The 12,812-nt window shown below is 41.3% G+C and overlaps 1 protein-coding gene across 1 annotated transcript in view; it reads left to right on the top strand.

The window, feature by feature from the left end:
* SDK1 (sidekick cell adhesion molecule 1) overlaps positions 1-12,812 on the top strand; it is a 683,166-nt gene that overhangs the window by 544,822 nt on the left and 125,532 nt on the right. Inside the window, exons 18-19 of the mRNA XM_074313985.1 lie at positions 5,893-6,008; positions 7,663-7,855. Coding sequence (XP_074170086.1) covers positions 5,893-6,008; positions 7,663-7,855 — 309 coding nt within the window. The remainder of the gene's footprint in view (positions 1-5,892; positions 6,009-7,662; positions 7,856-12,812) is intronic.

Below are 12,812 nucleotides of genomic sequence, written 5' to 3'. Positions count from 1 at the left end.
AAAAAAGGAAGCATGCAGTAGGCAATAGTGACATTCATTTTTGTTTGACTAAAGAATTAAAATTCTGAAAATTTCATGACATCAATATGAATTATGTATACTCCGATCCAAAATATTTTAAAAAGTCAATTTTTTGAAACTGTAAAACTCTATAGTCCTCTTGAATGAGTTTATTTAATTATGTAGCTGATTATTTTAAAACATTTCTTAGTTTCTAAAAACACTGATTCATTTTGAAATTCCACCAAGATTTGGATCTTGCTGAATTTCCGTCACTAGCCAAGGGGACAAGAAATTTGTTTAAATCATTTATATTTTTTTGGGTACAGCAAATCCCAGAAAATAGTCATACGCCTAATCACACATGCCCTCTATATATATGACCAGGTGAAAATGCTAGAAATTAATTGAAAAAAAATAAAAAATAAAAAACTCAACACACGGAACAACAAATAACTCACCCATGATAAACAACTTGCAACTAAAGTAAACTTCAGCTCGATGAAACAGACCAGGCCAGGTGTCAGGGAAGCTGTGTGGCTCAGCCACCAGGGCCTCTCCTGCACAGACCCTACAAAGAAAGTGCATGACAGTGACTGGACTCAGGAAGAGTGCCAAGCAAGGAGGGAAGTTTGGGGGTTAAATAGACTTTCTTTTTTACAGCAGCTTTGAGTTCACAGCAAGGGATTCCCCATATACCTGGTACCCCCTCCTCCAGAGCGCCTCCCCCACCATCTGCATCCCTACCAGAGTGTTACACTCAGTGAACTGCACTGACATGTCCTCGTCACCGCAGATCCATAGTTTACATTCAGGGTTCACTCTCGGTGTTGTACAGTGGGCTTGGACAGAAATACAATGACATGTAGCCACATTGTAGCATCACACAGAGTCGTCTCCCTGCCCTAAAAATCCCGTGCTCCGCTTGTTCATCCCTCCCACCCGACTCCTGACATTTGCTGATCTTTTACTGTTCAGTATTTTTGCCTTTTCCAGAAGGTCATAGAGTTGGAGTCATAGGTATGTGTGTAGTTTCTCAGATTGGCTGCTTTCACATAGTGATATGCATATGTATAGTTTTCAAATGTAATTTCAACAGGTGTACATTTTTGAGTGGCCAGAAAACTGACAGACGTCAGTCTCTCCGGCCCATGTGTAGCCCATGGGAGGTGCCAGTCTGCCCTATGGGGCCTCCTACTTGCCACCCCAAGAAATCCATCTTTGGGTAAGAGAATCGGCCATTGCTTTATCCTGGTCGCAAACGTTTCCATACCAGATAAAACTCCTGTGGTTTTCTTTCCACATGTCCTGGTTGTTTGGTGCCCGTGAAAGCTGGGTACTCACGCCATGGCTCCTTGTCTTTGGCTGTGAGAACTGAGACAGTGTCCAATGGGTTTAGGCTATGTCGAATTTAACACAGAACACGCTGGAATCTGTGCTGGGGGGATTATCTGGTGGAAATGGATTTTCTCGAGCAATGAAAACCACAAGAGCACAACACCTGTCACTTTGCATCTTCAAGGCCTGCAGAGAGAGGCACAGAAAGGTGGCACTTTAAATGCTAATTATGGGGAGATGAAGGGGGAATGTCCCTGGAAGCTTTATTCGGAGCAGCAGGAGACCATGGCTTCCTACTGAGACCCTGTGTGAAGACTGAACCCAACCCTGTGAACACAGAACCTCCACTTATCTGCAGAGTGGTCTCATCTCAGAGGCTAAGCCCTTGTCTTTTCTCAGAAGGGGTAGGATTACGTAAGCCTTAATAATTAAGACCTTTCAGCCATAGCAGCTCCTTTATTGGAAACACTGTCAAGAAGGATTTACTGGCTGTAGGTCTTTTTCTCACTCGAGGGAATTTTTAATTCCATTGTCCACAAATTTGTGAGTCACATCTGATGATGATAATCAGGAAAAAGAAAACAGGGATAGGAATTGGCGGTGTTTTGAAAGAAGCCCGGGGTGGTTGAGAGAAAGGAATCTGAGGCTTCAGACTTGTGTCCTGTGACCTTGGAGACAAGGCTCATGAGCTTTGCTTGGGGGGACGGTGTGGCCGGAGGGATTCTCAGTCGCATGGTTCTGTGTGATCCCAGGTCATGAGAAGGGAGTTCGCTTTCCTCCATGCTATGAGTTACGGATGCAGTTTTTTTGGTGTTTTTGTCTTGTTTTGTTTTCATATGGGTGTCCATTCTTTCCTAGCACCATTTGTTGACAAGACTGTCCTTTTTTCCGTAGAATTGTCTTTGTCCCGTAACCAAAAACCAGTCGATACACATGTGAATAGTTTCTGGATTCTCTTTCATTGATCACTGTGCCTGTCGTTTCCCCAGCAGCGCTCTGTTCTAACTACTGTCGGGTTAGAGTTAGCATTAATATCATGCAGTGAAGATTGTCCAATTTTGCTCTTTTTTCAAAATTGTTTTGGCTATTCTAATTCCTCTGCTTTCCTTATACATTTTTTTTTTTTTTTAAATTGGGGAAAGGAAACAGGACTTCATTGGGAAACAGTGTGTACTTCCAGGACTTGTTTTCCAAGTCAAGTTGTTGTCCTTTCAGTCTTAGTTGTGGAGGGCGCAGCTCAGCTCCAGGTCCAGTTGCCGTTGCTAGTTGCAGGGGGCACAGCCCACCATCCCTTGCGGGAGTCAAACCGGCAACCTTGTGGTTGAGAGCCCACTGGCCCGTGTGGGAATCGAACCGGCAGACTTTGGAGTTAGGAGCACGGAGAACTCCAACCGCCTGAGCCACCGGGCTGGCCCCCTCCCCTATACAATTTAAAGTCAACTTTTCAATTTCTAAAAAGTCCCAGCTGCAGTGTCAATTGGGATTGCAATCAATGTATAGATCAGTTTGGGGAGAACTGACATCTTTATGATGCTGTCTTCCAGTCCTTAGTAAGGTATGACTGCATTTACTCTGATCAGTGTTTTGTAGATTTTAACATACAGATCTTGCATGTAGTTAGTTAAATTTATATCTAGTTCATGTTTTAATTGCTATTTTAAATAATATTGACTTTTTTATTGTAATTTCCAACTATTTGTTGGTCATGTAGAGAAACATAATTAACTTTCGTATTGTTGAGACTGTATCTTGTGATCTCGCTAGCGTCAGTTCCAGGAGCTCTTGTTTTGACTCAAGAGTTTTCTTCATGAACAATCATATTGTCTGAGAATAGAAAGAAGTGGTTCAGTTTTTTTTCCCTTTTCATTCTTTATGCCTTTGATTTCTTTCGCTTGCGTTACTGCACTGGCTTGCACTTCCGGGATAGGAATGGCCAGGAAGATGTCTTTGCTTTGTTCCTGATCTTAGGTGGGGGAGCACTCAGTTTGTCATCGTAAACAAGATGTTTTAAAGATGCACTTTATCAAGTTTATTTGAATTTCTACTTTACTGAGAGGTTTTTCTTTTTTAATCACTATTGGATATTGAACTTTGACAAATACTTTTTCTAAATCTATTAAGATGATCATATTTTTTTATTTATTCTGTTGATACAGTGAATTACCCTGATTGATATTTGAATGTTGAACAAGCCTTGCATTTATAAGATAAACTCTACTTGATCGGGATAAGTTATGATTTTTATATATTGCTGAATTTGATTTTCTAATATTTTATTGAGGATATTTATGAGGGATATGGGTCTGTAGTTTTCTTTTAGTATCATTTTTGATTTTGGTGTCAGGGTAACGCTTTAGAATTGCTTTTATTTCTTCCTCAAATGCTTGGTAGAACTCACCAACAAGCCTATGTGCTGAGAATTTTCTTTGTTGGAAGGTTTTAGTCATGTATTCAGTTATTTGATAGTTATAGGACTACTTACATTATTTATTTCTTCTTAAGTGGATTTTGGAAATGTGTTTCTTTTAAGGAATTGGTCCATTTCATCTAAATTGTTGAATTAATTAGCATAAAGATGTTCAATATGTTCTCAATTCTATTCATATAAGTAGGGTTTGTAGAGGTGTCCCATGATATTGGTCATATTGGTACTTTGTGATTTCTCATTTACTCTTGATAAGTCTGGCTGCAAGTTTATTGATCTTTTAAAAGAACCAGCTTTTGGTTTCATTGATTTTCCCTATTATTTTTCTATTTTCATTTCATTGATTTCTTTTTCTTTACTATTTCCTTCCATCTATCTGCTTGTTTTTGGTTTAATTAACTTTATAGATTCTTAAGATAGAAGCTTAGCTTCTAATATAAATATCTAAATGCTATAACTTTCCCGCTAAGACTTCTGCGTCCCATAAATTTCGATATGTTGTGTTTTCCATTTCATTAAATTGAAAATGCTTTCTAATTTTCCATGTGACTTCCTCTTTGACTTGAGGTTATTTTGAAGTATATTGCTTAATTTCCAAATATTTAGGAATTTTCCACAATCTTTCTGTTGTCAATTTCAAGTTTAATTCTGTTGGGGTCATATAACATACATTCTGTGATTTCAATTATTTTAAACTTGTTTAGGCTTGTTTTTTGGTTCAAACTATGTCTATCTTGGTTAAGTTCCGTGTGCACATGACAAGTATGTATAGTTGGCGGTTGATAGGTAGGTTTAAAAACAAATATCACATAGGTCAAAGTGCTTGGTGGTGTTTTTCAGGTCTTGTATATCCTTTCTGATTTCCTTTGTCCACTTTTTTCTGTTTTCATAAAGGAGTATTAAAGTCTCCAACTAGAATAGTAGATTCTTTTCTTTTTCCTTTAGTTTTATCACTTTTGCCTCTTGTATTTTGAAGTTCTATTGCATACACATTTAGGATTCCGAAGTCTTCTCCTTTATTTATTTATTCATTTATTCATTTATAAGAGATTATTTGAGCCAACTGGCAACATAAGCCCAGGGAGCAAGCCCGCCATGTTCTGCTAGGATTCTTAAGTCTTCTTGGTGAATTGATCTCTTCATTATATAATGTCCCTCTTTATCATAGGTTTTATTCCTTCATCGGGTATCTACTGTGCCTCATAGTAATACAACCACTCCAGGTTGATTTTAATTCGTGTTTCCATTCTTTTAAGCTATTTGTCTTCATATTTACAATGGAATTCCATTAGACACCAAGCCTTGCTTTTCACACAACTGACAATCGGCCTTTTATTGGGATGTACAGACTGTTTATGTTTTAGTATAACCATTGATATGATGGCATTATAATCTATCCTCTTGCTAATTATTTTCTATTTGTTCCCTCTCTTATTTTCTTTCTTTTCTATTGTTTTTTCCTGCCTGCTTTTGTATTAATTAGATATTTTTATATTTACGTTATTTTTTCCACTCTTGCCTTATTTATATCTCTTTTTCAAACTTGTTTAGTGATTGCTCTGGAGTTTAAAATATACATTATTAATTAATTACAATTTCTCTTGAAATATACTGCATGTATAATGTAAGAATTTTTTTTTAAATGGTGGCCCCTGTGACAAACAGAAATTTTGCCTGCAGATGAATAAATAACAATACAGATGGGAGGGGGATTATTTTTTTTCCACATAAAAGATAACTGGGTTTGAATAGAGGTGTATAATGAGGGAGGTGGATTTCTAAATGAAACCTCGTCTTATCTCAAATATTGGGTAATTGAAAAAGTATTCAGAGAAGGGTTTTGTTTGCTCTCCATCCTGAGCTCGCTAGAAAGGCTCACCCGTGGAATGAGATGATCCAGTCCACTTTTCTGCCTATGCCTTAAAGAATTCTGCAATAAAAAGAGAAATAGCCCAGTTCTTTTTCTTTGTAATGCCTCTATTAGCTTCTGCAAACATTCATCACCCACTCTGTTCTCAATGCTATAATTGCCCGTGAATCGTGAACAGCAGCTGAGTCTCTTTTTCCTCTCTTTCCCCTCCTGTGCCTCTGCCATTCGCTTGGCTGCCTTCCACGACCGCCTGGGACAGTGCCGACCGCGCCCCCACAGAATGTGCGAACAGAAGCCTTGAGCTCCACGAGCATCCGGTTCCTGTGGAACCCCCCACCTCAGCAGTTTATCAATGGCATCAACCAGGGATACAAGGTAGATGGCGTCGGCCTCTGGTTGGCTGTCTTGGTATGTCATGGCCTTGTGGTCAGTGAGGTGGCCCCCCAGCCCTCGCTGCATCAAGGTACAGTGCGTGTTGACCGTGGTGGGGTCACCTGAGGTCACCAGCATCCTATCACCAGCTATACTGACTCAGAAACTCAAATTACTCGTTTTCCAGAGGATGGTTCATACACACCAGAGCAGTTTCTCATGAGAAAGGCCGTCCATTTTAAAATGACCAGCGAGAGACCTGTCTCGGTTGATCGGAGTCAGCATTTGTACGAACCACTTCTTCCTGGAAGGGTGTTCTCTCAGGGGAACACAGGCCCCAGGTGCAATTGAATGATATTTCTGTCAAGGAAGGGTGCTCACTCCTTCCCCCTATCTGCTTTGGGGAGACTTCTGCTTGCAGAACTGAGACCCCCTTGATTCAGGGGACCTCCCTGGACTGAATCAGAGGGGGACACATTCCCACCACCCACCTTCCCTTTGTATTGAGTTACAAGCATGTGTAACCTTCATACGTGTGCTAGGATGCGATTTCCAAAAGTACAGCCTCTCGTTCCTTTAGACCTACTCCTGGTTGGACCTGGAGCCATTTCACCTACAGCATAGCCATTAATCTCCTGCCATGGCAGGTAAACTCCAGGGACATCTTTAGTGAAGGGTTCCACGCAGTTGGCCGGAGCACTTGGTAATCTCAGATTCAGAACGTATTATTTCCTCAGACACACAGTCCATTTTTTTCCCATTTGGATTCAATTTGCAAAAACACTTGTTTTTCACTAGGAAGGCAAACATCGCTAGAAATTTGCTTACCTTTCCTCTCCCCAGAGGTTTCTACAGTCAGAAGCTATTTTGAAAGAAAAATCATATTGATCAACCGATGATTTTGCCTTCTTGACTCTCCTGTCAAGTCTTATTGGCAAGACTGGAGCGTTCATTCCGTGGCCTTGCTGTCTGTCTGACCCATATAAATATGCTTTGTATCCTGCAGCATGTCACCTTTCCGCCCTAATTAACCCTGGAAATATTTGGTGTCAGAGGAATTCAAAGTCACACTCAGACATAGTGTTGCCAAAACATTAAAACTTTCTTGGAGTATGTATATGTACCGTATTTCTTTAAAATTGGAATCAATCTCCTAAAATCCTTTTCAGAAAACTAGTGTGATATAAATTATAAACAATTAAGATTGTCCCCAATGAATTAAGGGCTTATTTTTGAGTCAGAGTAAATGCCTATCTAGAAAATATTTGTGTTGATGTTTCAATGTACTGATTCAGTTAAACAACAAATGGTGCCATCTTTATACCATAGTGTTAAAAAATTATGTGTTCTGTAACAAGTTCAAGTGAAGAGAAAGGAAAGGTGTGAGGAGTATCTGTTACAATATGAGTTAAAGCAGGTATTTTATTTATATCTACATGTATAAAATGTACATAAATATACATATTTGTAGTCAATAATCTATGAGATATCTTTTAAACTCAATATTTTTAGTAAGATTATAAATGTAGGCTCTATGGAGTTTCTTAATTATGACTCTGCTTTGAAGACATATTCATTACAAAATGAAATTCTGATGCAGACTTGAAAGTGAAGCTATGCAATTAAAAAGGATCTTTTTCAACCTGTTCCATCCCAGCTCCTAGCGTGGCCGGCTGACGTCCCTGAGGCTGTCACAGTCGCCACCATTGCTCCAGACTTCCACGGGGTCCACCATGGCCATATAAGCAACTTGAAGAAGTTCACTGCCTACTTCACATCTGTCCTGTGTTTCACCACCCCCGGGGACGGGCCCCCGAGTGCACCTCAGCTCATATGGACTCACGAGGACAGTGAGTAGCCCTTTGCCACGTCACTTATCAGCAGCCTTCGTCAGCTGTCAGAGAGGTCTGGACCACCTCTGTGTCCAGCACTGGGCAAGAGCAGAGATGGCTCATCAGGAAGCTCCACATTCTCAGAATGTTTGCAGTCCGCTTGTCCTTAGGAGCTAAGCCACTGAAAAGCTTAGTAACACTGGGAAAAGGTGGCCCGTGGGCTGGGCCAGGAACGCTGGCTACAAGAAGGAGCTGAGGGCGAGGGAGGGATTCTCGTCTGGCCGTGTGGTCAACCTGGGAGCTTGCTGGTCTTCTCTGTGCCCGGGGTTCAACTTCAAATCCGCTTACCTTCTCCTTGAATCCCCTGGTGCCCCCCAGCTGTGCTCCCTGACCCTCCCAGGGACATTGCACCAGAGCCGCTCCTGCCCCCCCGACTTGCCATTGTCTCCATCTGGTCCATTTATACCAGCTGCTCTGCTCTCAGGCCAACGGGCGCTTCCAAAAAACATTGTTTGATGACAGTAGCCTGAGAAAATGAGCCCAGATGTGCACCAAAATCTATTTACAAGGAAATTCATTACAATTATTAGAAATTGAAAGTAAAATGAAAAACATTCAAAGGTTCCAAAAGGGGATAATTGAAAAAAATTACAGAATGACAATATACTACATATTTTGTAGCTACTAAAAAATATTTTTGAGAGAAAAATGATCATGATCTAATGTTAAGTTTAAAAAAAAAGTATAGAAAACTATGTGAGATCCAAATTTTATAAAAACACACTTGTATAAAAGGACATGAGCTGAGAGAAGACCTTGAAGGAAACATGTCACAATTTTGACAGTTACTACCTCTATGTGACATGATATGGGTAAATTTTACATTTTTCTTCATATTTTCCCACACGTGAATTCTCATTTCTACAATAGCATGTGTGTCCTCCGGAAGGAGAGTTAAGACTAGTATAAGTTGTTTGAACGGTCACCAGGGCTGCCGCTGCCTCTCTTCCAGTGTCCTCCTCTCCCATCTCACTGGGTCTGGGTGTGGCCTGGCCTTCCAGACTTTTCTCTACTTGGTCCTTTGCTCTGCACTGTCCTGCTCCCCACTGTCCTCTCAGCAGGTGGCATGTACAGAGGTCAAGGTCATCCAGTGAGCTCCCTCATGGCAGTGCCCCCCACTTCTCAGTTGCCCTGTGTTCTCACCTTGTTCCTCTTCCCTCATGTCTCGGAGGATGAAGAGTCTGACCTTTCTTGGCCCACAGGTATGGTCACGTCTCCTGCACCAGCAGTGGCAGCTCCCCGACTGTACTGCCTACAGTCACCCAGCTAGCTCCTCACCTCCTTCCAGCACAAATGATGACTCTGCCCTCCTAACCACTCACGCTCCCCACATCCCTTCTCAGCCCGGCTCTCACTCCACTACTCTGCTGTGACTATCTTGCCATTGACTCAGACCCATGTCAAACTGGTGACACAGGCAGAGTAGTAGATTTCCTGACCTCAGAGACCACTGACCTTCCTCCCATAAAACAGCTAAAAGAAAAAGTAACTCTGCCACTATTAACTGATCCTGGAAGTTCTTCCCGTACTCTCCCTTTGATCTACCTGCTTGGTGTTCAACTGAAATGGTTACTGAAATAGTTAGAGACTGTCATGCAGATGTAAGAAATAACACTGACATCCATGTACACTTTTTTCAGTTCCCCCAGTGTGTTCTCCAGTTTCATGTGTTCTCGTGTGTGTGTAATTCTATATGATTTATCACATGTGTAGGTTTGTGTATCTACCACCACAGTCAGATACTGAGTGGTTTCGTCAACACGATTCTTCTTTTATAGCCATACCCATCTCCCTTCCTTTCTTCCTTTCTAATCTACGTGCCTTTTATTGCTTTTTCTTACCTTGGTCTTGACCATAGAGGGAAAGCATTTAGTCTTTCACTATTAAGTATGATGTTTTTTATATCTGTTCTTTACCAGGTTGAGGCAATTCCCCTCTATTACTAACTTGCTGAGTTTTTGTCATGAATAAATGTTGAATGTTTGCAATTGCTTTTATGGCATCAGTTGATAGGATCATATGACTTTTCTTTTTAGCTTATTGATTGATATGGTCGATTGAGTTTCACATGTTGAACCAACCTTGTATACTTAGAATAAATCCCACTTGGTCATGGTGTGTAATTATTTTTTACGTTGTTGGATTCAGTTTGCAACTTCTTCATGGAGGGTGTTTTGCGTTTAAGTTCATGAGAGATATTGGTCTGTACTTTTACTTTCCTGGGCTGCTGTTTTTGTCTGGTTTTGGTATCAGGGTAATATTGGCCCTGATAAGTTTAGACATGTTCCATCCTGTTCTGTTTTCTGGAACAGATTGTATAAAGTTGGTGTTAATTCTTCTTTAAATGTTTGGTAGTTTTCCAGTGAAATCCTTTGGACCTGGAGATTTCTTTGGGGGGAACATTTTAATTATAAATTCAATTTCTTTAACAGTTATAGTACTAGTCAGTTGTCTGTTTCATCTTGGTTGAGGTGTAGTAGTTTGCAATTTTCAAGGAATCCTCTAAGATGCTGAATTTGTGAGTGTAAAGTTGTTGGTGGTGCTCCCGTATTGTCTTCGTAATGCAGGACATGTAATCGCCTTCCTTATTTCTTTCCTCATATTGGTGATCTGTTTCTTCTGTGTGTGTTTTTAAGTTGTTTGTTTGTTGTCATTCTTCCTAGAAATTTGTCGATTTTATTGATTTTTTTTTAAGAACCAGCTTTTTGTTTCATTGGTTTTTCTCTATTGTTTTCCCATTTTCAATTTCATTGATTTCTGCTCTTATTGTCTTCCTACTGCTTGTTTTGGGTTTATTTTTCTCTTCTTTCTTTAATTTCTTGAAGTAACACTTCAAGATTATTGATTGGAGGCCTGTGCACATTTCTAATGTAAGCATTTGGTGCTATAAATTTTCCTCTACTACTTTGGCTGCATCCCATATATTTTGATATGTTGTATTTTATTTTCAGTCAGTTCTATATATTTTTATTTTCTTTGAGACTTCTTTTTTGACCCGTAGATTATTTAGAAATGTGCTATTTAATTTCCATGTGTTGGACATTTTCCTTTTGTCTTTTTGCTATTGACTTCTAGTTGGATTACATCATGGTCAAAGAACAAATTTGGAAAATTACAATTCCTTTAGGTGTATTGAGGGTTTGTTTTACGGCCCAGCATATGATCGATCTTGGTGAATGTTTAATGAGTGCTTAAAAAAATCATGTGTTTTCTGCTGTGGAATCTGCCTTTCAATCATAAACTTTATACCCCTCATCAGCATTTAGAATCAAAGGAGAAAGTTGAACAAGTTTAGCCTTTTCCTTAAAAAAAATAATTGTGACAATTTCATCAAGTCCTATGCCCGTTATGCCTGTCGTAGTTACAGTTGATTGACTGATGCAGGTCTCCGTCTATGCAGCATGCGGGCATGTATATGTACTCACATTCAGATGTCTGTGCAATGCCTGTTATGTGGGCAGGAGCCAGCTGGGTGTTGAAGGGGTTGCAGAAATAAGCACAGCCTCTGCCTGTACAGCTCTGAGCCTAATGAGATGCATGGTGGACATGACCGAGGTCAGTGCCACTGAGGGAGGACGTCCGAGAAGTGGCTGTGGTAGCCCAGTGAAGGGGGACAGAAAATACCTGGGGAGGTCAGATAAGTCTTGTAGAGATGAAGTTGAACGCAACCTTGATAAATGAGCTTTTCATGCAAAAAACTGGATGAGGACATCCCGATAGAAGAAATAGAATCCATCAAGCAAAGAGAATAGAAGGGTGTGTGAGAAACTATGAGGTGTTCAGCATGGCTGTAGTATAGTATATGGGGGGCGGGCAGTGGGTATGAAAGCAAGTTGGGAACGGAGCCAATTGCTAAGTTAAGGCACTTGGGCAAAGACAGCCGAGGCATTGGAGGACCCCAAAGCGTTTCCATTAGGGCCGTTATTTGAGTAGATCTGCCGTCTTAAAGCTCTGTCGGGGTTTTGTGATGATAAACTGGAGATAAAGGTGAGGGAGTCTGGGAAGAAGTCTGCCATTACCAGAGCCTACACCCAGGCCATGGAGACAGCAATAGGGGAGATTCTGGAGACATGTCACAAAGAAATGGGGGCTCATTACATTTAGGAGATGGGGAGCAGGAATTCTCCAGGATGACTCCACATCCTCTGGCTTACGTGGCTGGATAGATGGTGACGCCAGTACCGAAACATGGAATCATGTCCAGGGTGAGGACGCTGGGTTTAGCTGGGACGCACATGGCGTGCAGAGCCTGGTGGGCTCGGGCTACGCGTGGCCGATGGGCAGCAGGGTCTGAAGATGTCGATTGGGGAGTCCTAGCAATTAGCGACTGTGATGTTATTTTCCAAGGGAAGGTTAGGGAATACAACTGAGTATGTGGTCTAACCACAGATGGAAATACGTGAAACCAGCTCTGCCTCAGAGCGTGCAAGGCATAAGGTCCTTAGCAGCTAAAGCCACCTACATGGATAAAGTCCCTCTGGGAATCAGTGGGCAAACTGCACGGGGCTTAAGGGAAGGGAGAAGCTCACTGGGCTCTGGCACAGCCATGTGCAAGCAGGCTGGTTGGGGAGGAGCTTAGTCTTCCGCGATTGAATACAGACAGAGGCCAGCAGAGGGCTGGCTCTCCGGAAGGGGACAGATGTGTTGCTTGGATGAAGGGCACATTCTCTATTCACCTGCAGGAAAATACAGCCTGATTCCTTCATGTTTAGAGGTGAGGTGGGAAGGGGGATTCCTGGTGGGAGGAACTGGATGCTGAACTCAGAGAGGTGGCAAAGCATTCTGGAAGCATCATCTATCAAGCATCTCCTTGTAGCTCTTCATTATCTGGGGTTTTCCTCTCATTCATTAACTGAACCGAGTAAGGCCAACATCTCAGCTCAGACCACCGCCAGGTCCGACTGGATGTGACTTT

This window comes from Rhinolophus sinicus, linkage group LG10 (genome assembly GCF_036562045.2).
Source record: "Rhinolophus sinicus isolate RSC01 linkage group LG10, ASM3656204v1, whole genome shotgun sequence".
In the NCBI taxonomy this organism is placed as follows: Eukaryota; Metazoa; Chordata; class Mammalia; order Chiroptera; family Rhinolophidae; genus Rhinolophus; species Rhinolophus sinicus.
This window is presented reverse-complemented; position numbering and strand designations above follow the sequence as displayed.